The sequence below is a fragment of the Rana temporaria genome, chromosome 13 (assembly GCF_905171775.1).
Source record: "Rana temporaria chromosome 13, aRanTem1.1, whole genome shotgun sequence".
Taxonomy (NCBI): domain Eukaryota; kingdom Metazoa; phylum Chordata; class Amphibia; order Anura; family Ranidae; genus Rana; species Rana temporaria.
The window spans coordinates 102566400-102589309 of record NC_053501.1 but is presented as its reverse complement, the minus strand read 5'-3'; the positions used below and the strand labels follow the sequence as shown (position 1 = coordinate 102589309).

At 47.1% G+C, this 22910-nt stretch overlaps 1 protein-coding gene across 1 annotated transcript in view; it reads right to left on the bottom strand.

The window, feature by feature from the left end:
* The window catches only part of MTMR11 (myotubularin related protein 11), a 141525-nt gene that overhangs the window by 26582 nt on the left and 92033 nt on the right, over positions 1–22910 (bottom strand). Inside the window, exons 11-15 of the mRNA XM_040333753.1 lie at positions 19030–19102; positions 12869–12939; positions 10802–10974; positions 8084–8254; positions 4906–5145 (exon numbers count right to left, since the gene is read on the bottom strand). Coding sequence (XP_040189687.1) covers positions 4906–5145; positions 8084–8254; positions 10802–10974; positions 12869–12939; positions 19030–19102 — 728 coding nt within the window. The remainder of the gene's footprint in view (positions 1–4905; positions 5146–8083; positions 8255–10801; positions 10975–12868; positions 12940–19029; positions 19103–22910) is intronic.

Here is a 22910-nt window from a genome sequence, read left to right as displayed (position 1 = left end):
GGCGTCTTATTTTTTATTTAACCACTTAACCCCCGGACCATATTGCTGGTCAAAGACCAGAGCACTTTTTGCGTTTCGGCACTGCGTCGCTTTAACTGATAATTGCGCGGTCGTGCGACGTGGGTCCCAAACAAACAATTGGCGTCCTTTTTTTCCCACAAATAGAGATTTCTTTTGGTGGTATTTGATCACCTCTGCGGTTTTTAGTTTTTGCGCTATAAACAAAAATAGAGCGACAATTTTGAAAAAAATTAATATTGTTTACTTTTTGCTATAATAAATATCCCCCAAAAATATATAATAAAAAAATTTTTTTTCTTCAGTTTAGGCCGATACATATTCTTCTACAAAAATCGCAATAAGCGTTTGATTGGTTTGCGCAAAAGTTATAGCGTTTACAAAATAGGGGGTATTTTTATGGCATTTTTATTAATATTTTTTTTTACTAGTAATGGCGGCGATCAGCGATTTTGTTTTCGGTACTGCGACATTATGGCGGACACTTCGGACACTTTTGACACATTTTTGGGACCATTGGCATTTTTATAGCGATCAGTGCTATAAAAATGCATTGGATTACTATAAAAATGCCACTGGCAGTGAAGGTGTTAACACTCGGGGGCGGGGAAGGGGTTAAGTATGTTCCCTGGGTGTGTTCTAACTGTAGGGGGGTGGACTTACATGGGGAAATGACTGATCTTCTGTTCATACATTGTATGAACAGAAGATCAGCATTTCTCTCCCTGACAGGACCGGGAGCTGTGTGTTTACACACACAGCTCCCGGTCCCCGCTCTAACGAGCGATCACGTGTGCCCGGCGGCGATCGCGCCCGCCAGGCACACGCACGGGAGCAAGCGGGCCTAGTGGCCTGGGCGAGAGCCGACGTATAGCTACGGGCTCTCGCGCAGGGGAGCCGACCTGCCGCCGTAAAACGACGGCGGCTGGTCGGCAACCAGTTAAAAAAAGTATATTTTTTCCCAAAAAAAGTGCGACTGTAAGACCGCTGTGCAAATACGGTGTGACAGAAAGTATTGCATAGAATAAAAAAATATATATAATGTTTGGGGGTTCTAATTAGAGGGAAGGAGATGGCAGTGAAAACAGACAGGGGAAGCTCCATTAGCATTGCTGGTTGTCTTTTCATACCAACGGCCACCACAAGATGGCGCCAAATCACAAAAGGCCGAAAGCTGCAAACTCAATTACTGGCCGGCATGGCCCGACGTGACCGCAGCGGGGGGAGGTGGGGGCAAACGGAGACACAGGATACCCCAGCTGTTCCGCCCCAGACGCCAGGTCGCTAATTCTAGTTGCAATTGCGACCTGGCGCCCGAGGTTTGTCGAACCCTGTACTATATGTCTAGAGCAACCTTTCTTAAAGCATAACTCCACTTTTGTTGAGGAAAAACATTCCCCCTCTGGCTGATATATGTACATTGCAAGGATTTTAACAAACTTTGTTGCAGATTCCTACCTTTTGTGATTCTGAAAAAAATCCCTGTGTGTTCCTCTGTGCTTGTGTGGTAAGTGAATCTAATGGGAGTGGTTTCATAATTATCATTCAGCTGTGCACCTGCGGGGCACTAATAAGAAATCTGCTGGTCCTGCATCCCTTTAGACATGTTTCTATTGGGAGTATCTCACGAAAAATGAAATTTTTGCTGCAGGGGATGCCTAAAATCTGATTTGTATCTTAGTGCAGACTTCTGGGAAAATCGTTGAGCCAATCACACAAGCAGGATATTATGTTTCTGGGTGGCATTCTGTAAGCATTCTGGCCCAGATTCACAGTGGAGATACGACGGAGTATCTCAGATACTCCGTCGTATCTCTCAGAGTATCTATGCGGCTGATTCATAGAATCAGTCACGCATAGATATCCCTAAGATCCCACAGGTGTAATTGTTTTACACTGTCGGATCTTAGGATGTAGTACCGCGGCCGCCGCTGGGGGGAGTTTTCGTCGTAAACCAGCGTCGGGTATGCAAATTAGGAGTTACGGCGATCCACGACGGTTTTTCGCGTTCGCTACGTCGCCGCTAGTCTAGTTTCCCGTCGCAAAGTTAGTCGTCGTTTTGGGTGCCTTAACTTTAAAAAAGCAAACGTATTGCTGTCTAAAGTATGACCGTCGTTCCCGCGTCAAAATTTAAAATTTCACGTCGTTTGCGTAACACGTCCGGGAATACGGAAGTACGCTACGCACGTCGCCGATCGCAAAAATGACGTCAGTTCGCGCAAAGCACGGCGGGAATTTCGAAACGGAGCATGCGCAGTAGGTTCCGGCGCGGGAGCGCGCCTAATTTAAAAATTGTACCCGCCCATTCGATTTGGACCGCCTTGCGCCGGACGTATTTACGATACACCGCCGCAAGTTTCCAGGTAAGTGCTTTGTGGATCGGGCACTAAAACTGAAAACTTGCGGCGGTGTAACGTAAACGGCTTACGTTACAGGGGCGCAATTGTACCTGAATCTGGCCCTCTGTGTACAGAATACCTCCAGGTAGCCATATTGCATTGCATTTTCAGAAAATTACAGATTGAAAATGAAAGGTAATATTTTACAACATTTAATTACATTAGGACTTGTGTCGCAATTGTATACGCTATATTTTTATTTAGCTACCCCCCCGCCAAAAGTGGAGTTACCCTTTAACTTTCTTACCCTGGAGGAACCCCTAAAATAATTTTCAGGTCTCAGGGAATCCTTTCTTACTAAAACCAGTTCATCTGGGGCCAGTTACAAATATGCCTCTAACATTAGTGGTCAATAGGAAGAAAGAGACCCTTACAGACAGCTAAAAATATAACTGGTGTCATGCAACAACAACAATCAACAACAGCTCAAAGAACCCCTAGAGCAGGGGGTCTCCAAACTTTCTATACAAAGGGCCAGTTTAGTGTCCTTCAGACTTTAGGGGGGCCAGACTGTGGACATTGGGAGCAGAAAATGTCCCAGTTTAATAGGCGTGCACACAGGGGCCCAGATTCAGGTAGAGCCGCGCAATATTTGCGTGGGCAAAGGGCAACGATTTTTGCTCTGCGCCCACGCAAATATTTCGATTTGCCCGCGATTCACGGAGCAGTAGCTCCGTAAATTGCGCGGGCGCTATGCTAATTTGCCCTGCGTAAGGGCGCCTAATGTAAATGATCCCGCCGGGGGCGGGAATCATTTAAATTAGGCGCGCTCCCGCGCCGAGCGAACAGCGCATGCTCCGTCGGGAAACTTTCCCGACGTGCATTGCGGCAAATGACGTCGCAAGGACGTCATTTGCTTCTAAGTGAACGTGAATGGCGTCCAGCGCCATTCACGAATCACTTACGTAAACGACGTGAAATTCAAATTTCACGAGCGGGAAGGGTGGCTATACTTTAGCATTGGCTGCGCCTACTATGAGTAGGAGCAGCCTTATGCTAAAGTCGCCGTACGGAAACTCCGTACCTTGCGTGCGCAGGGCCCGCGCAACTTTTGTGAATCGGTGTTAGTATGCAATTTGCATACTATACACAGATCACAATGGCCGCGCCCCCTACCGGCCAACGCAAGAATGCAGCCAAAGATATGAAGGCATAAGGAGGCTTATGTCTGTCATATCTTAGGCTGCAGTCGGTGTAACGAGGTTCCTGAATCAGGAGCACTCGTTACACCGGAGCAAGTAAGCACTTGCGCCGCTCAACCTATGGTTGCGCGGGCGCAAGTGCTTCTTGAATCTGGGCCAGGATGTGCCGAGTGTGCCTGGGCACACCCTAATCACCCCATGTGCATTAGCATTATCCAGGGGCATCACCAGGTGGGTGGTTGGGGGTGCCAGAGGCCAGTGTAAATGCCCCCATTATATTAAAGGCTAGGTTCAACTTTAGGAACACATTACACCCATTTTTAGGGTGTAAAATTTGGGCAGAACACCGCTTTAACCACTTAAGGACCCATTCACGCCGATATACGTCGGCAGAATGGCACGGCTGAGCACATCCACGTAAATGTACGTGGCTCTTTCAGGCCAGCCGTGGGGTCGCGGGCGCATGCACGTGACCCGGTCCAAAGCTCCGTGGCCGCGGGACTCACGGACCCGATCGCAGCTGGAGTCCCGCGAACGGTCCCCGGAGCTGAAGAACGGGGAGAGCTGTGTGTAAACACAGCTTCCCCGTTCTTCACTGTGGTGCTGTCATCGATCGTGTGTTCCCTTTTATAGGGAACTACAATCGATTACGTCACACCTACAGCCACACCCCCCTACAGTTAGAAACACAGATGAGGTCACACATAACCCCATCAGCGCCCCCTTGTGGTTAACTCCCAAACTACAACTGTCATTTTCACAGTAAACAATGCATTTTTTGCTGTGAAAATGACAATGGTCCCAAAAATGTGTCAAAATTGTCCGAAGTGTCCGCCATAATGTCACAGTCACAAAAAAAATCGCTGATCGCCGCCATTAGTAGTAAAAAAAAAATAATCAATAAAAATGCAATAAAACTATCCCCTATTTTGTAAACGCTATAAATTTTGCGCAAACCAATCGATAAACGATTATTGCGATTTTTTTTACCAAAAATAGGTAGAAGAATACGTATCGGCCTAAACTGAGGGGAAAAAAATTATGTTTTATATATTTTTGGGGGGATATTTATTATAGAAAAAAGTAAAAAATATTGAATTTTTTTCAAAATTGACGCTCTATATTTGTTTATAGCACAACAAATAAAAACCGCAGAGGTGATCAAATACCACCAAAAGAAAGCTCTATTTGTGGGGAAAAAAAGACGAGAATTTTGTTTGGGAGCCACGTCGCACGACCGCGCAATTGTCAGTTAAAGCAACGCAGTGCCGAAACGCAAAAACTGCCCGGGTCCTTTAGCTGCCTGTCTTAAGTGGTTAATGAACCCCCCTTAAAGCAAAGCTCACCTTGTCAGCATTGTGCCCACTTCCATTGCCGTTTAATACAGCATGTTCCCTGACATGATACACGGGGTTCCGGAACTGCTGTCTGCGCACGTGACTGTAGAACAGGCTCCATTCCCAGACTGTTGGAGGAACGGCCTTCACGTCTTCCACTGGCTTGTAATCTCCGTTCAACAGGACCTTCTCTCTCACTATGTCTCTCCAACCATTCACCGGCGTGTACGTCTGGCTAGATGAGTGCCGCTAGGAGAAGAAGACACACGCCTAATCAAAAGACTTTCAAAAAAAGATCAAATCTTTCTACACACCGGTAAGTCGACATGGAAGTTCATCTTAAATATAACTTAACCACTAGCTGACCAGCCGCCGCAGTCGGCAGGTCGGCTCGGCTGCGCGAAATCACGCAATATAACGTGATTTAGCATTTCAGCCACTAGGGGCCCCCCCTGCTCGCCCCTGGTGCCACGCGCGTGCTCGGCAGGCACGATCACCGTCAGGCGATCGCTCGTTACAGACCGTGAACCGGGAGCTGCGTGTGTATACACATAGCTCACGGTCCTGTCAGGGGGAGAAATGCCTGATCGCATTGTTCATACAATGTATGAACAGCGATCAGTCATTTCCCCTAGTCAGTCCCACCCCCCCTTCAGTTAGAACACACCCAGGGAACATAATTAACCCCTTCCCCGCCCCCTAGTGTTAACCCCTTCCCTGCCAGTGACATTTTTATAGTAATCAATGCATTTTTATAGCACAGATCGCTATAAAAATGCCAATGGTCCCAAAAATGTGTCAAAAGTGTCCGCCATAAGGTCGCAGTACCGATAAAAAAATCGCAGATCGCCGCCATTACTAGTAAAAAAAAAAATATTAATAAAAATGCCATAAAAATACCCCCTATTTTGTAGACGCTATAACCTTTGCGCAAACCAATCAATAAACGCTTATTGTGATTTTTTTTTACGAAAAATATGTAGAAGGATACGTATCGGCCTAAACCGAGGAAAAAAATGTTTTTTTATATCTTTTTGGGGGATATTTATTATAGCAAACTTGTTTTTTTTTTTTTTTTTTTAAATTGTCGCTCTATTTTTGTTTATAGCGCAAAAAATAAAAACCGCAGAGGTGATCAAATACCACCAAAATAAAGCTCTATTTGTGGGGAAAAAAAGGACGCCAATTTTGTTTGGGAGCCACGTCGCACGACCGCGCAATTGTCAGTTAAAGCGACGAAGTGCCGAATCGCAAAAAGTGGCCTGGTCATTGACCAGCAAAATGGTCCGGGGCTGAAGTGGTTAAAGAGAAATAATAAGGGTTTTGGGTAAATTATTAACCTAGTCTCAGCGATAGTACACATATATACGACCTCAAGGTGGGTGCGCTTTAACACCGAAGCACTGCATATATTCAGCCCTATGTAAACAACTTTGGGGTGGATTCAGGTAGGGGCGCGCAAAACTGCGGCGGCGTAACGTATGACATTTACGTTACGCGGCCGCAAGTTTTACTGGCAAGTGCTTGATTCACAAAGGCACTTGTCTGTAAAGTTGCGGCGGCGTAGTGTAAAAAGGGGCCGGCGTTAGCGCGCGTAATTCAAATGATCCCGTAGGGGGCGTGGATCATTTAAATTAGGCGCGTTCCCGCGCCGAACGTACTGCGGATGCGCCGTCCCTAAAATTTCCCCATGTGCATTGTGGTAATTGACGTCGCAAGGACGTCATTGGTATCGACGTGAACGTAAATGGCGTCCAGCGCCATTCACGGACGACTTACGCAAACGACGTAAAATTTTCAAATCGCGCCGCGGGAACGACGTCCATACTTAACATTGGCTGCGCCTCCTACTAGCAGGAGCAGCCTTACGGCGAAAACGACGTACGCAAACGACGTAAAAAACGACCGCCGGTCGCACATACGTTTGTGAATCGGCGTAAGTATGCAATTTGCATACTCTACGCTGACAACTACGGGAGCGCCACCTAGCGGCCAGCGTCAGAATGCACCCTAAGATACGACGGCGTAAGAGACTTATGCCAGTCGTATATTAGGCTACAGTCGGCGTATCTAGCTTTCTGAATACAGAAAGTAGATACGCCGGCGCAACTTAGCAATTACGCGGCGTATCTATGTATACGCCGGCGTAATTGCTCTCTGAATCTACCCCTTTATGTGCTGTGTGCTCCCAGCACGATCACTGGTGGGGACCAGAAAGCTCCCGATGCATACTTGCGATAGGGAGCTTTCTGATCATGTGACAGCCAAATCACAGTGGTCATGACCCGAATGCCCGCCTCCGTCTCCCACCATTTAGAAGCTCTTAAAAGGGCCTGGAGGTGGCAGCTGGAAGGGGTTATTAAAGCTGATTTCCGGGCAAACATTAAATACATAAAGAAAATACAGTGGAACCTCGGATTACGAGCATAATCCGTTCCAGGAGAATGCTTGTAATCCAAAGCACTCGCATATCAAAGCGAGTTTCCCCATAGAAGTCAATGGAAACGAAGATATTTCGTTCCGCATTGACTTTAATGGCATGCAATACCGCATGTGGCCAGAGGTGGTGGGTTTCCCGGAGAGCCTGGGAAATATTCGGAAAGGCTCGGGGACAGCTCTGCTGAACTCTGAAAACATCGGAAAGGCTCGGGAACGGAGTATTTCTGAGTGGCTCTGATCGGCTCCGGCTTCCCCGCACCTCACACACGATCGTTAAAAAAAAATGCTCTAGCAAAGCGTGGTGACGTACAACCCGTACGACGGCACTTTAAAGGGGAAGTTCCATGCTGATGGCGCCACCATTGGGGCTGCTTTAGCTGATTTCGTGTTAGTAAAATACGATTCGCGCTTTTCTGTCTGTTACAGCGTGATGAATGTGCTTACTCCATTATGAACGGTAGTTTTACCAGAACGAGCGCTCACGTCTCATAACTTGCTTCTGAGCATGCGCAGGTTTTTCACGTCGTTTTAGCCCACACACGACCATTTTTTACAACCCGAAAAACGACAGCGTTTAAAACGTCGTTAAAAAATGCAGCATGTTCGAATTTTTTTTTGTCGTTTTTCAGAACCCGAAATGTCATTTTTTAAAAACGTTGTTTTTTACATGCCGAAAAATGATCGTGTGTACGCGGCATTAGGGTCCTTGATGGTCACTTCTCTGGTTCCACCCTAGGCAGATACCTACCTGGCTTCCTCTTATGCGGTCCCAGTGGCAGTTGTGAGTGAAGGTGCTACAGAACAGATTGTAAGTGCTATCATGCAGGGCCATCAGATAAGATTCCGTAAACTCGAAGGCTGTTGGTGATTGCTGCACAAACTGCCAGACACAGTCCAGGAACAACAGAAACACCGGAGACTGCAAGAAAAGACAAGGGTAACAGGTAAAAAATAGAGCCTATCTATTGCTAAATAAATCATATAATTCATTTTAAGATAAAAATCCCTCAATAATATAATAATAACTAGGGTTGTCCCGATTCCGAGTATTTGCGGGAGTACTCGTACTCCCACAAATACCCTCGATAACAATATAGAATACTTCCCCCCCCCCCCCGGCCACCGCCGCCGAACGAATCCCGCCGCTACGCCGCATGCCCGCTTGGTTAATACGGGCGGGGAACATTACAGCATTAATTTGAATAGCTGTATTCTTTCCCGCCGCGCTGCGTATAGACACTCCCCATTGCTTGGGTGAACTGTCCAATCCCGAGCAAGGGGGAGTGTCTATACGCAGCGCGGCGAAAGACTACAGCTATTCAAAGCTGTAATGTTCCCCGCGCGTATTAACCAAGCGGGAATGCGGCAGCATGTACGGTAAGGGGGACATGGCTGCTTTTTTGGGGGGGGGACATGGCTGGATATGGGGAGGACATGGCTGCATATGGGGGGGGGACATGGCTGGATATGGGGGGGGGGTCATGGCTGGATATGGGGGGGGGGGGTCATGGCTGGATATGGGGGGACATGGCTGCATATGGGGGGACATGGCTGGATATGGGGAGGTCATGGCTGCATATATGGGGGGGACATGGCTGGATATGGGGAGAGACATGGCTGCATATGGGGGACATGGCTGGATATGGGGGGGGACATGGCTGCATATGGGGGGGACATGGCTGCATATGGGGGGACATGGCTGCATATGGGGGGACATGGCTGGATATGGGGGGGACATGGCTGTATATGGGGGGGACATGGCTGGATATGGGGAGGACATGGCTGCATATGGGGGGGACATGGCTGCATATGGGGGGGACATGGCTGCATATGGGGGGGACATGGCTGTATATGGGGGGGACATGGCTGCATATGGGGGGGACATGGCTGGATATGGGGGGGACATGGCTGCATATATGGGGGGGACATGGCTGCATTTGTGGGGGGACATGGCTGCATTTGGGGACACATTTAAAAAAAAGTATCGGTATTCAGTATCGGCCAGTACTTGAAAAAAAGTATCGGTACTCGTACTCAGTCCTAAAAAAGTGGTATCGAGACAACCCTAATAATAACCCCTAATATGTTCTTGGTAAGCCTCATGCACAGGGATGTTTACATGCAAAAAGTCTTCGAAGGTAATGTTTCTGGTGCTTTCCTGCACCCAGGGAGCTATAGGTGTTGCGTACAGCTGCCCATACAAGTGAATGGCTCAGCGGCGGTGCGTCCATAAAGGGTGCAGGAGCGCAGGAGCGAGAAGCGGGGTGCAAAGATATGCGTTCGCTTCTCACTTAGCTGTATGTTAGGAAAGGGAAGGAATTCCCTTTCCTAACATTGACCCGCCACTCAGCCAATCAGGTGCACCGAGTCTGTGTTACCTGTCACCCGATTGGCTGAAGCGACAGGCGCTGTGATTGGACGCCTATCAGGCGTCCAATCACAGCAGAGGACCAGAGAAGGACCGGGCGGGAGAAGACATCGGGATCGGGGAAGATGGAGGTCACCGCACACCCCTCGCCGCCGTCACACGCTGCCTAGGCAAGGTAAGGACAAGGTAAGTGCCGGGCAGATGACTGGGGGGGGGGGGCCGGGGGACAGTGGCAGCACTTGGGGCACAGTGGCAGCACATGGGGCACAGTGGCAACACTTGAGGCACAGTGGCAGCACATGGGGCACAGTGGCAATATTTGGGGCACAGTGGCAGCACATGGGGCACAGTGGCAATATTTGGGGCACAGTGGCAGCACATGGGGCACAGTGGCAATATTTGGGGCACAGTGGCAACATTTGGGGCAAAGTGGCTGCGTTTGATGGGCAAAGTGGCTGCGTTTGATGGGCACAGTGGCTGCGTTTGGTGGGCAAAGTGGCTGCGTTTGATGGGCACAGTGGCTGCGTTTGATGGGCACAGTGGCTGCGTTTGATGGGCAAAGTGGCTGCGTTTGATGGGCAGAGTGGCTGCGTTTGGTGGGCAAAGTGGCTGCGTTTGATGGGAACAGTGGCTGCGTTTGATGGGCACAGTGGCTGCATTTGATGGGCACAGTGGCTGCATTTGATGGGCACAGTGGCTGCATTTGATGGGCACAGTGGCTGCGTTTGATTTGTGATTTTCTTTTACTTTCATGATTGATGATAACGGTAAACAGGACAAATAGAGAGGGTGAATCTCCTTAACGGGGGGGGGGGGGGGCACAGACAGCAATCAAAACTGACAGATGTTCTAATCCATCTCTCCTCTGTACAAAACAAAACTAAACAAACAAAAAAAAGGTTTTGCCTTTAGTTATACTTTTAAGTCACCAACCCAGAATAAGTATGACTTAATTTGCTGCACACTTGCCTGGGTCAGTGACTCAGAAGGTATTAGATCCAGGGACAACCAGACAATCGGCAGAAAGAGGTCAGCATTGGCAGCCCCCCATATTTCTCTCAGTAGATGATATACTTTTTCTTTAAAGAACCCACTGACCTCCTCCTTGTCAGATCTTTTGAAGTGGTTTATCCTTTGCATGAAAGGATGTCCTGCAGAGACCCATTCCTTCTGAATCAAACTCTGGAAGCCGGACAAGGTTCGTGTATGGGGGTCCAGAACCAACTGGATCAGCGATGCCAACAGACAGTTCAAGTCTCGATCCTCAGATTCTGTCACATGACAAGGAAGATAAAACAATCAGTATAAAAAATAACTTTTTACGGTAACAGTAGCAAAACTGAAGAATACTGTACTACAGCCTTTCCTAACCTTTTTGACATGGAGGAACCCTTGATATTACTTTCTGGGCTCAGGAAAACCCCCAGCTAATAACGAATGTACAGTATCTACAGCTTATGCCGCGTACACACGGCCGTTATTCATGACGAGAAAAATTCAATTTTTTAAATTGGTCATTAAAAACGATCGTGTGTGGGCTCCAGAGCATTTCTCTCGATGTGAAAAATGGGCAATAAAAATTTAGAACCTGCTCTATTTTTTCTCGCTGTGAAAAACGGTCGTGTGTAGGCTTTAATGACTGGGAAAAAAATGCGCATGCTCAGAAGCAAGTTATGAGAAGGGAAATTTGCATAATCAGCCCAAAGGGTGGCGCCATTCGAATGGAACTTCCCCTTTATAGTGCCGTCGTACGTCACCGCGCTTTGCTTGAGCATTTTTTTTTTTCACGATCGTGTGTATGCAAGGCAGGCTTGACAAGAATCATGTCGAGAAAAACGTTGTTTTTTCCCATGACATGAAAAATGTTTGTGTGTACGCGGCTTTAGACTTAGTGTGATGGTCACTAGAAAGAATGTTTGTTACATTTGTGGTCATTCGGAAGAATTCCCCCTTAGCCCTTAGCTAAAAAGAGTTTTTCCATTGTTCTAGCAACCTCTGGAGGAACCCTAGGATTCTATAAAACCCTGGTTGAGAATGGCTTCTCTGCTGACATGGTAATATCAACATCAGTAAGAGAATTTAAATTAGGACTACATTCTTTTCTCACGATTGGTATCCGCAGTTATAATGACTAAATACAGTGTGTAAAAATATTGACCCATAGAATGAATCTGACCACTTTTGTAAGGTCATCCAAAACTACCAAGTGGACACATGGGCGTCCGGAGAACTTTTTCCAGGGGGGGGGGGGGGGGATAATTTTACGGTCACCTATGCTCCGCTACTTTGACAATGTCATGAAGGGGAGGGGAGGGGCTTAGTCATTATCCCATAAAGCGCAGGCATGTGTCCATGATATGTAGCCTCACTGTGCTGATCAAATGTACAGTACAGAGGGTATACAGTATGTGTATATAGAAGGGGTGGATGGTATTGGTATATAGACGAAGGAAGGTGGGTATATACAGCTCTATATACAGGACAGATGATGTATATCTGCAGTCAGTGATGATGGAGGAATACAGGAAGGAAGATGGGTGTATATAGCTGTATACAGGACAGGACAGATGATATGATCTTTCCTATATCTGGCACCCCCCCTTCACTAATCATACCTGTATGCACTCAGCTGCCCCCCTCATCTGTATATATGTCAGCCCCCCCAGTACACAAACAGCCTCCTCCCTTCACTTGTACTCACAGTAGGTCACGGTGGTCTTCCTTCTCCCAAGTCCTGTTTCCACATGTTCCTTTGAAAATACATTACAGGCAGCAAAGCAAACACGAGGGCGCACATACAGGAAGCGGCCAGAGGTGGCAGTAAAGAGCTCTGTAAGCTCCGTGACACTGATCTTCCAACAGCTGTGGAGCCGACTGCACATACACAGAGAGAGTCAGCACAGCTATAGATGCGAGCATGGCAGACCCTTGCCAAATCCAGGGGGGGGGGGGGGTCACTCGCCCCTCCTTAACCCTATGAGCGGATGCCCATGAGTGGACAGGACCCAGCTTGGAATTCTACAAGAGAGATCCTGCTTCTGGAGAACCCAAGGCTTATACAGTAAGAAGCCTGAGACTGACTCAGCCTATCAACTGATCCTTTAACAGGGAGATACATCCAAAGAGGAGCATAGAATAGCTCAACTGATCCAATTAATGGCCTACCTTGAAGGACTACTGATCGCCTCCGTTCACCCAACAAGATGGCAACGTCACTGGCTTTCTTGAGGCACAACCTATAGGAAACAAAATGCATACATTTTAAAGATAAAGTCAAGTATATTTTTCAACTAGAACATTTTGAGTTATTATTAAAGTGATTACTTTAAAGCAACGCTATTGTTAAAACTGCCAAAAAAAGGTCCCCTCACCCTAGTTTGCCCAGTTCGGTATGAGGGACATCTAGTGGCCTGCACTGATCCCTGACCTCAACCCTACTGAACACCTTCGAGATTATGAAATTTGTGAGCCAGGTCTTCCCATCCAACGTCAGTCCACACAAATGCTGTTTTGGAAAATGGACACAAATTCCTGCTGTTACCTCCAATCTTGTGAAAAGCGTTCCTTGAAAAGTGGAGGCTGCTATAGCTAGAAAGAAAGGCTTGTGTAAGGTCCCATACACACGACCGGATCTATCTGCTGAAACTGGTCCGACGGACTGTTTCAGCGGATAGATTCGGTCGTGTGTACAGCCTATTGGGCGGTCTTCCTCCCGACATTTGTCCAGCCGACAGATTTCCAGCGGTCAAAGATTGGTTAGCATGCTAACCAATCTGTCCGCTGGAAACCTGTCGGTCGGACGTATTCGGTCGTCTGTACAGACTCACCGGACACGTCCGACCGACCGCCATCCCTCGCATGCGTCGTACTGATTCGACGCATGCGTGGAAGCTTTGAACTTCCAGGGCCGCCCACGTCACCGCGTCATCGTCGCGGCGACGGCGCTGCCACTCCCCGCGTATTGTTTACAACCATCAGAGAGAAATCTCCGGGCGGATCTATCTGCTGAAACAGTCCGTTGGACCAGTTTCAGCGGATAGATCCGTCCGTGTGTACGAGGCCTTAGTGGAACTGTTGTGGAACTGTTGTGGTCAGGGGGTCAGGTTTGGAGACCAGTAGCTATAGCAGTAGACTGGCTTCCACTGACCGGCTGAGTAAGTACATAAGCAGGTCACCCTGGCGGATGACACGGGCTCATCTGAGGCGTGGAGTCTAAGCGCTAACCGGTGTTCACCAGAGCTCCTGATGGTGGAGATGGGTTAACCGCATGTTAGTACTGGGTCGGGGGGGGGTCAGGATCCACCACCAGGCGGTGACCAAGCTGAGGTCAGGTAGCAGATAAAACAGGTAGGGATCAAGCAGTGTAGTCAGTAAACAAGCCAAAGGTTGGTAACAAGTGGTTGCAGGTTGGGATCAAGCAGAAGCGTATTTGAGGAACTAGCTAAAGGTCGGTAAAGTGGTAGCAAAGATACGATATGCAGCAGAAGTGACAAGAGTGAGATATTAGCTTGAGAGAGCACAATAATCTGGCAAACAGGAAGTGCAAAGGCACAGGTAAACAATGTAGATCATGGGAGGAGCAAAGGGTCAAGGTTCAAGAGAAACAAGGCTCAAGCAAGATTGTTCAAGGAATTGTCCAGGCTGCTGTCCAACATCCCAGTTGGCTCAGCCATAAGAGGTACACCAGACACATCAGAGGTTGCAGGTTCAGACCCGGGGCCTGGCAGGATTGTCCAACAAGCTCATACTGGTGTGATGCTTGTGTGAGGTTATAATGGTGGTTATATATCACCCAGTTTCACATTACCATTTTTTTGTAATCTTAACCACTTAAGCCCCGGACCATTTTGTTGCTAAATGCCCAGGCCAGGTTTTGCGATTCGGCACTGCGTCGCTTTAACAGACAATTGCGTGGTCGTGCGACGTGGCTCCCAAACAAATTTGGCATCCTTTTTTCCCCACAAATAGAGCGTTTTTATTTTTTGCGCTATAAACAAAAATAGAGCGACAATTTTTAAAAAAATGCAATATTTTTTACTTTTTGCTGTAATAAATATCCCCCAAAAACATATATAAAAAATTTTTTTTCCTCAGTTTAGGCCGATACGTATTCTTCCCCCTTTTTTTTGGTAAAAAAAATCGCAATAAGTGTTTATCGATTGGTTTGCGCAAAATTTATAGCGTTTACAAAATAGGGGATAGTTTTATTGCATTTTTATTACCGTATTTATCGGCGTATAACGCGCACCGGCGTATAACGCGCACCCTAATTTTAGGAGGGAAGTTTTAGGAAAAAAACTTTCAACAGCCCCTTTTATATTCCAAAGCCCCCTGCACATTACATACAGATCACAGCACATTACACATAGATCACATCCCAGCACATTACATATAGATCACATCCCAGCACATTACATATAGATCACATCCCAGCACATTACATATAGATCACATCCCAGCACTTAGATCACATCCCAGCACATTACATATAGATCACATCCCAGCACTTAGATCACATCCCAGCACATTACATATAGATCACATCCCAGCACTTAGATCACATCCCAGCACATTACATATAGCCCCCAATCCTGTGGGAAAAAAAGATTTTTTGTTGTTTTGTACTTACAGTTTTGATGTCTTGCGCGGCGTCCATCTGCGGCCTCGTCGGGTCCGGCGTCCTTCTGCGGCCTCGTCGGGTGTCCTCTTCGGCGGGTCCGGCGTCCATCTTCGGCGGGTCCGGCGTCCATCTTCGGCGGGTCCGGTGTCCATCTTCGGCGGGTCCGGCGTCCATCTTCGGCGGGTCCGGCGTCCATCTTCGGCGTCCTCCCGCTCGTTTCCCGCCACGACTTTGAATACTGCGCCCGCATATAGCGACCGCAGTACACTCGTGAATCTTCGGGCAGGCTCGGGCGCCTCTCGCACTGACGTCCTGAGACTGGCCGAAGATTCACGAGTGTACTGCGCTCGCTATATGCGGGCGCAGTATTCAAACTCATGGCGGGAAAGCGGGTATCGGCGTATACTGCGCACCCACAATTTTGCCCTGATTTTCAGGGCAAAATAGTGCGCGGTATACGCCGATAAATACGGTAATTATTTTTTTTTTTTACTACTATTGGCGGCGATCAGCGATTTTTTTCGTGACTGCGACATTATGGCGGACACTTCGGACAATTTTGACACATTTTTGGGACCATTGTCATTTTCACAGCAAAAAATGCATTTAAATTGCATTGTTTATTGTGAAAATGACAGTTGCAGTTTGGGAGTTAACCACAGGGGGCTCTGTAGGAGTTAGTGTTCACCTAGTGTGTGTTTACAACTGTAGGGGGGTGTGGCTGTAGGACTGACGTCATCGATCGAGTCTCCCTATAAAAGGGATCACTTGATCGATGCAGCCGCCACAGTGAAGCACGGGGAAGCCGTGTTTACATACGGCTCTCCCCGTTCTTCAGCTCCGGGGAGCGATTGCGACGGAGCGTCCCGGATCGCTCCCCGAGGTAAGCCGCCCGCCGCACGCAGCGGAGGGGGTCCCGATCAGACCCCCGACCCGCGGAAAGGCAGGGACGTATATATACGCCCATCTGCCTGTCCGTGCAATTTTGCGGACGTAAATAGTCGTGCGGCGGGCGTTAAGTGGTTAAAAAAGCCCACAAGATTTTGTTTTTATATGCAAAAATTCACAAAATGTGCTTATCTATTTGAAAAAGGAAAGCAACTAGGTAGACTATATTAGCAAATCAAAATCCCGCTTGACTTTTCTACTCTGTACTAGGAACAGGAAAGAAGGAATCAAATTAGTTCCTATAGGCAACTCACTGACTTTTTCTTTAGATGCATTTCCTTTTGATGTTTATTTCCTTTGATCACTGGCTCTATCTAGGGGCTATAATACAGTACTTTCCTGAAACATTGGGAAAATACCACATTGTGCCCACTAGATGGCACTGACACTCATAGGAAATAAACATATTAAACACTATGGCCCGGATTCACATAAATCGGCGCATATTTATGCCGCCGTAGCGTATCTCTTTTACGCTACGCCGGTGCAGCGCACAGATGCAAGCACTGGATTCACAAAGCACTTGCTCCCACTCGCTGTTAAAGATACGCTGGGTTTCCTCGGCGTAAGCGGAAGTGGGCATGAGCCATGCTAATGAGGCGTGACCCCATTCAAATGATGGGGCAAGCGCCATAGAAGTACTTAAAATGAACGGCGCATGCGCCGTCCCGTTGCCGCATCCCAGTGCGCATGCTCAGAATCACGTCGAGACAACTGCCTAAGATACGTCGAATCACTGCCTACGACGTGAACATAACCTACGTCTAGTCATATTCACGTACAACGTAAACGACAAAAGATACGACGGCTTGTGTTCCCTGGTCCATACCTTTGCATGAGTTGCGCCTCCTATATGGGGAATAACTTTACGCCGGACGTACGACTTACGCAAACCGCATATATTATGCGCCGGGTGCAACTACGTTTGTGAATCGGCGTATATCCCTCATTTGCATATGTGCATAGAAAATCTATGGGAGCGGCAAATGCGCCCAGCGTAAATATGCGCCCACGATACGACGGCGTAGGCAAGTTACGTCGGTCGTAGGAAGCCTATTTTTAGGCGTATCTCAGATTGTGGGCACGGCGCACAGATACAACGGCGCATAGTTACACTTACGCGGCGTATCTCGAGATACGTCGGCGTAAGTGCTTTGTGAATCCGGGCCTATATAGGCATGTCATAAAGAACATTGGCCCACCAAGACAAAACAGTTGTACATTCTGAAATCTAGAAATCTTTATTTACAAAAGACAATTTTTTTTTTGTTTCGTTAAAAAATGCATTCGTTCGAAAATCCGAATTAATTAAGGTCGAATCTGTCATTGAAGGCTTATGGTGTCTGTCGAATGTTCTAAGAAGATTCGACGGAGCAGCTAAACTGTACGACGCCGCAATTGTACATTTCTGATCAAATGTCCACCTACAAGCTATAGAAGAATTCTAATGTTGTATGACTAGTAATAATTATGGGGCAGATCCATGAAGCGCGGCGCTTCTCTCCGGATACACTACGCCGCTGTAACTTACTTTTTTTTTGTATTCTCAAAGATTTCCCGCAGTAAGTTCTCGCGTCCTAGTGTAACTTAGGCGGCGTAAGGGCGCGCAATTCAAATGTATGTGATGGGGGCGTGTTTTATGTTAATACGTCGTGACCCGACGTAAATGACGTTGTTTTTTAACTCATGCGTCGTCCGTGGGGGTATCCCAGTGCGCATTCTCGAAATGAAACCGGAACAAGCCAATGCTTACGACGGTGACGTCATTCTACGCAAAGCCCTATTCGCGAACGACTTACGCAAACGACGTAACATTTTCAAAATCCGACGCGTGAACGACGGCCATACCTAACATAGGATACGCCTCATATAGCAGGGGTAACTATACGCCGGAAAAAGCCGAACGCAAACAACGTAAAAAAATGCGCCGGCAGGACATACGTTCGTGGATCGCCGTATCTAGCTAATTTGCATAGTCAACGCGGAATTCGACGGAAACGCCACCTAGCGCCCAGCGTAAATATGCACCTACGATCCGACGGCGTACTAAGACGTACGCCTGTCGGATCGAGCCCAGATTCCGTCGTATCTTGTTTTGTGGATACAAAACAGAGATACGATGCAGGAAATTTGAAATTACGCGGCGTATCCATAGATACGCCAGCGTAATTCGTTTGAGGATCTGGCCCTATATTTATAAATTATTCTTACCAGTCAACCAACATTCAAATTCTCCTATAGCCTATGGGCCGAGCATTTGCCCGGAAATGTACGATTGCGGCGTCGTACAGTTTAGCTGCTTGTCGAATCTTCTTAAAACTTTCGACAGACACCATAAGCCTTCAATGACAGATTCAACGTTTGTATGTTTTTTGCTGCCTTGTCGAATCTTCGTCGTTCATGTCGAATGGTCTACCCCAACACTGTCTCTATAATGTCGAATCTTTCCTCTCTATGTAGAATGATCTTGGACTAATAGAGTTAGGTTAGGCACATTCGACCACAGGTTCGATAGACACAGATTGCTAATGTCAGTGTCATGTCGAATCTCCTATCTAACTGTTGTAGCAACGAAAACGAAAATAAAGCATTTTTTTATGTCGGATCTTTCGGATTCTGCGCGTTCGTTTTCGTTTGTTAAAACGATAATGAACATACCCAAAATTTGGATGAAAATGCATTCGGACAAAAACGAATGCACATGTCTAATTTACAATAGGATTCCATTGCGACTTATTCAATCATTAGAAGCCATTACCTCACATAGTCAAGCCACCTGGTTCCTTCCAGGTTGGAAAGCCATTTTTCATCAGGTGTGGGTGTTGATGCATCTATAAAAAGCAGAAAATAATATAAATTTGTAATAGGCTGTAAGTAGATAAGATAGGAAACCTGTTTTTTTGTAAGCAACCACTAAAAAAATAGCAAAGTTAGCAAGGTCTGGCCTTGGCGTTGTCAACAAGCACTTGGAAAAATCCCATATAGTGACTGTAACGGAATGGCCCGTGATACCCAGAGACTTTTGAATGATGCGGGGTACTCCTGTGCCAGCTTCACTAATGACTCTTGGGTCTAGGGTCATCTTATGTCCAATAAGGGCATAGGATGACTGAGAAATGATATCATGAATTACATGAGATGAGAGCTTGTGTCTCATTATTCTGGGGAAAAATCCAATGGGTCCTGTCTGCTGGATTGTCGGAGTGTCGGATAAGCTGTCTTGGGTTGGTGGAATGGAATATCGTAAACGGTGATAACCCCTGACCGTTACAGTGACCTCTCTTTATATCCGTTATTCTTTTTTTTATTATTTATTTACTACAGTGATATTGATAACACGCATATAATTTAAATGGAGACCTGAAAAGGATTTCAATGGCTCCTCTGGGGTAAAACGGTTAAGGAAAGCTGCATTAGTTCCTCAAAGTAACCGATTAGAAAGAGTTAAAACATTAGCTGTTTATTCAGGAAGGTCTCCGTTACATCAATGAAACCTGTAGACATATTATTGATCTAATAACCGACCTGAAGCTGGTTTAATGGAGTGAAGAAGGACTTGTTTGCCCTTGTGAATTGTAAGTCCGATATTAAATAGAGCCGTCTTTCCTCTTGACTTCCTTCAAATCTATTCAAAATGTGATCAAGGCTTCAGATAAAGAAATAAAGGAAAACAAAATCATAGTTCTATTTGATTTTAAGCTAGCTTGCATTTTTTATTTATTTTTTGAATCCCGAAAGAGAAAGGCTTAAAGTGGAACTGAAGTTCTGAAGCAGGCAGGCTTTTTATTGCAGGAGAGACTTCTCCGATAAAATGCCCCTACCTGCAAGCTTGCAATGTTCTATGGCTGGGGTCTCCAAACTTTATAAACAAAGGATCAGTTTATTGTCCTTTAGGGGGGCCGGACTGTGGCCAGTGGTAGTGGAAATTTTCCAGGCATCAGTGGGCATAAACATCACCATATTTGGTATTAGGGGAAAGAATAGTGCCCCATTGTTGGCAACATTGGGAGGAATTATTGGTGTCAAGGGGAGAAAAGTGTCTCATAACAGTGAGGCCTCGTACACACAACGGGACCTGTCCGATGAAAACGGTCCGCGGACCGTTTTCATCGGACATGTCCGCTGGGATCATTTGGTCTGATGGCTGTACACACCATCAGACTAAATTTCCTGCGGACAGGATACGCGGTAACGTGGCCGCGACGATGACGCGGCGACCCTGGAAGGTCAATGCTTCCACGCATGCGTTGAATCACTTTGACGCATGCGAGGGCTTTCGGCCGAGCGGACATTTCCGGTGAGTCATACAGACGACCGAACATGTCCGACGGACAGGCTTCCAGCGGACATGTTTCTTAGCATGCTAAGAAACATTTGTCCGCTGGAAACCTGTCCGCTCGGCCGGGAATCCGGTCTGGTCGGCCGTACAGACGACCGAACATATCCGCAGAAACTGGTCCACGGACCAGTTTCAGCAAACATGTTCGGTCGTGTGTACAAGGCCTTAGAGGAATAGTGTCCCAAGGGCCGGTAAAGGTAGGCAAAGGGCCACATCCGGCCCCAGGGGCGCAGTTTGGAGATCACTTTTCTATGGCTTGAAAACTGAGCTGCGCATGTGCTACATCGCTAGCACGGTCCCAGTGTGCAGAGATGGCTGACTCCTGTGCAAGCGCAGAAATTACATACTTCGGTGCTGGCTAATGAAGACAGTCATAGACCGGCATGGAATTCCATTCCGTGTGAATAGGGCAAAACGAAATGTTCTTAGGATATATTTGTGCAAAATGATACTGCGCTATGTGTATATCATATAAAATAAGTAAAATGACACCGATGATCCGTGACAGACAGCAGCACTCAAAAAGAAGATACTGGTGGGAGACGGGGAGCACCGAAGGAAAGGTAAGGTTAGTTTTAGCCAGGCCTTCTCGTCCACATCAGTGCCTGACCTCACAAATCCACTTCTGGAACATTGGTCAAACATTCTCATAGACACGCTCCTAAACCTTGTGGACGGCCTTCCCAGAAGAGTTGAATCTTTTTTAGCTGCAAAGGGTGGGCCAACTCAATATCGAACCCTACGGACTAAGACTGGGATACCATTAAAGTTCACGTGTGTGTAAAGGCCGGTGTCCCAATACTTTTAGTAATATAGTGTATGTACATGGCCAATTAATGCTCAACAAGGTACACCTGGGACCCTTCATCCCTACTTATGTATCCATAATACCTGTTGCTGGGTATTGGAATACAGGTTTTTGGACATGTGTGGATTTGTACCACACGTAGTTTAGGGTTGCCACCTCATCCCTTAAAACCCAAATACATATTAATTGTACAGGTTCTGGGGCTAATTTAATGCAGATAAGGCACCAAGTGAGATTAATTACCACCTTAATCAGTCACAGAACCAGTGTGATTAATACGTGTTTGGGTTTAAAGGGATAAGGTGGCGACCCTACCGTAGGTGTTTGCTTTGTATCCTTGCTTGCATAAAGATGATGGAATGTTAAACGTTGGTTATACTTTATGGGGGACCACAGTAAAAATTGCTGTATTTGCATATGGAGGAATAGATAGATAGATAGATAGATAGATAAATAAATAGATAGATAGATAAATAGAATAGTTGTCTTTGTGATCCCCTGAATTCTTGGCTCATATTCTCCTAATGGGGTCAGACAGGGAACACCTCTTTATATCCAGTCCATATGGTGCTAAACTCATGTCTAAGCACTTTTTAGGCAAAGAGTGTAAGATTTGGATATTATAAACTCTTGTCAAGATTGGGGCATCATAAAACATATGTAGCGCCCCCTTACTTTCAGTATGGGCACTACGCTAAAGTTAGTGGGGAATGGGAGAGTTATTTTGCTCCCATTCGCAATTTGCTAAATTGGGGCTGCTGTCTTTTCAGAACTGTCCTGTGGGTCAGTTTGCGTTCCAGGGGTGCGATCCCACCCCTGGGCGACAGTTGGCGCTAGAAGGGTTCTGACAGAGACACTTTTCCCCCAGCAGCCAATTACAGGAGTTTTTCCCTCGCTGGGCATGCAGGGGAGGCATATATCTTTGACAGACGCCATTGATTTGTGTTCTTCTTCGCAGGGTCCCGGTTCCAGGTGCGGCATCCACCTTTGGGGTGCGCGCACCCACGGACCCCGCCGGCGTGGCCCGTGGATGCAGGCCACACAGAACCTCATCCGGAGGTAAAAGAGGACTCCAGTGACTTACTGGGTCCCCCGTTCTATTGAGAGGATCCCAGGCTGGGTGCCGTTCGATTGGGGGGTCGGCTTGAGGAGAACCCGGAGGCAGGTTGTCCAACATGGCTTGAACGAACCAATCAGGGATCTGGTGACTGGAATGCTGACAGGTATGCTTTGCCGTCATCCGGTGACCTATACTAAAACTTACTGGGAGGATTCGCTCCAATCATCCAACTAGTTCACTTAAAGTAATAGGCCTGTGGCAGAGGCCCTAGAGCCAGGCCTGTGAGAGAGATCTGTTCCTCCCAGCGAATCTAAAGTGACACCTCGGCTGCCAGGCTTACAATAGGGGTCTGTCCGGGGGCACTTCACCCACTCTGGCTAGAGTCGCGACGAATCACAATCTGATACTACTGAGAGCAGGACTGCTCGGTTC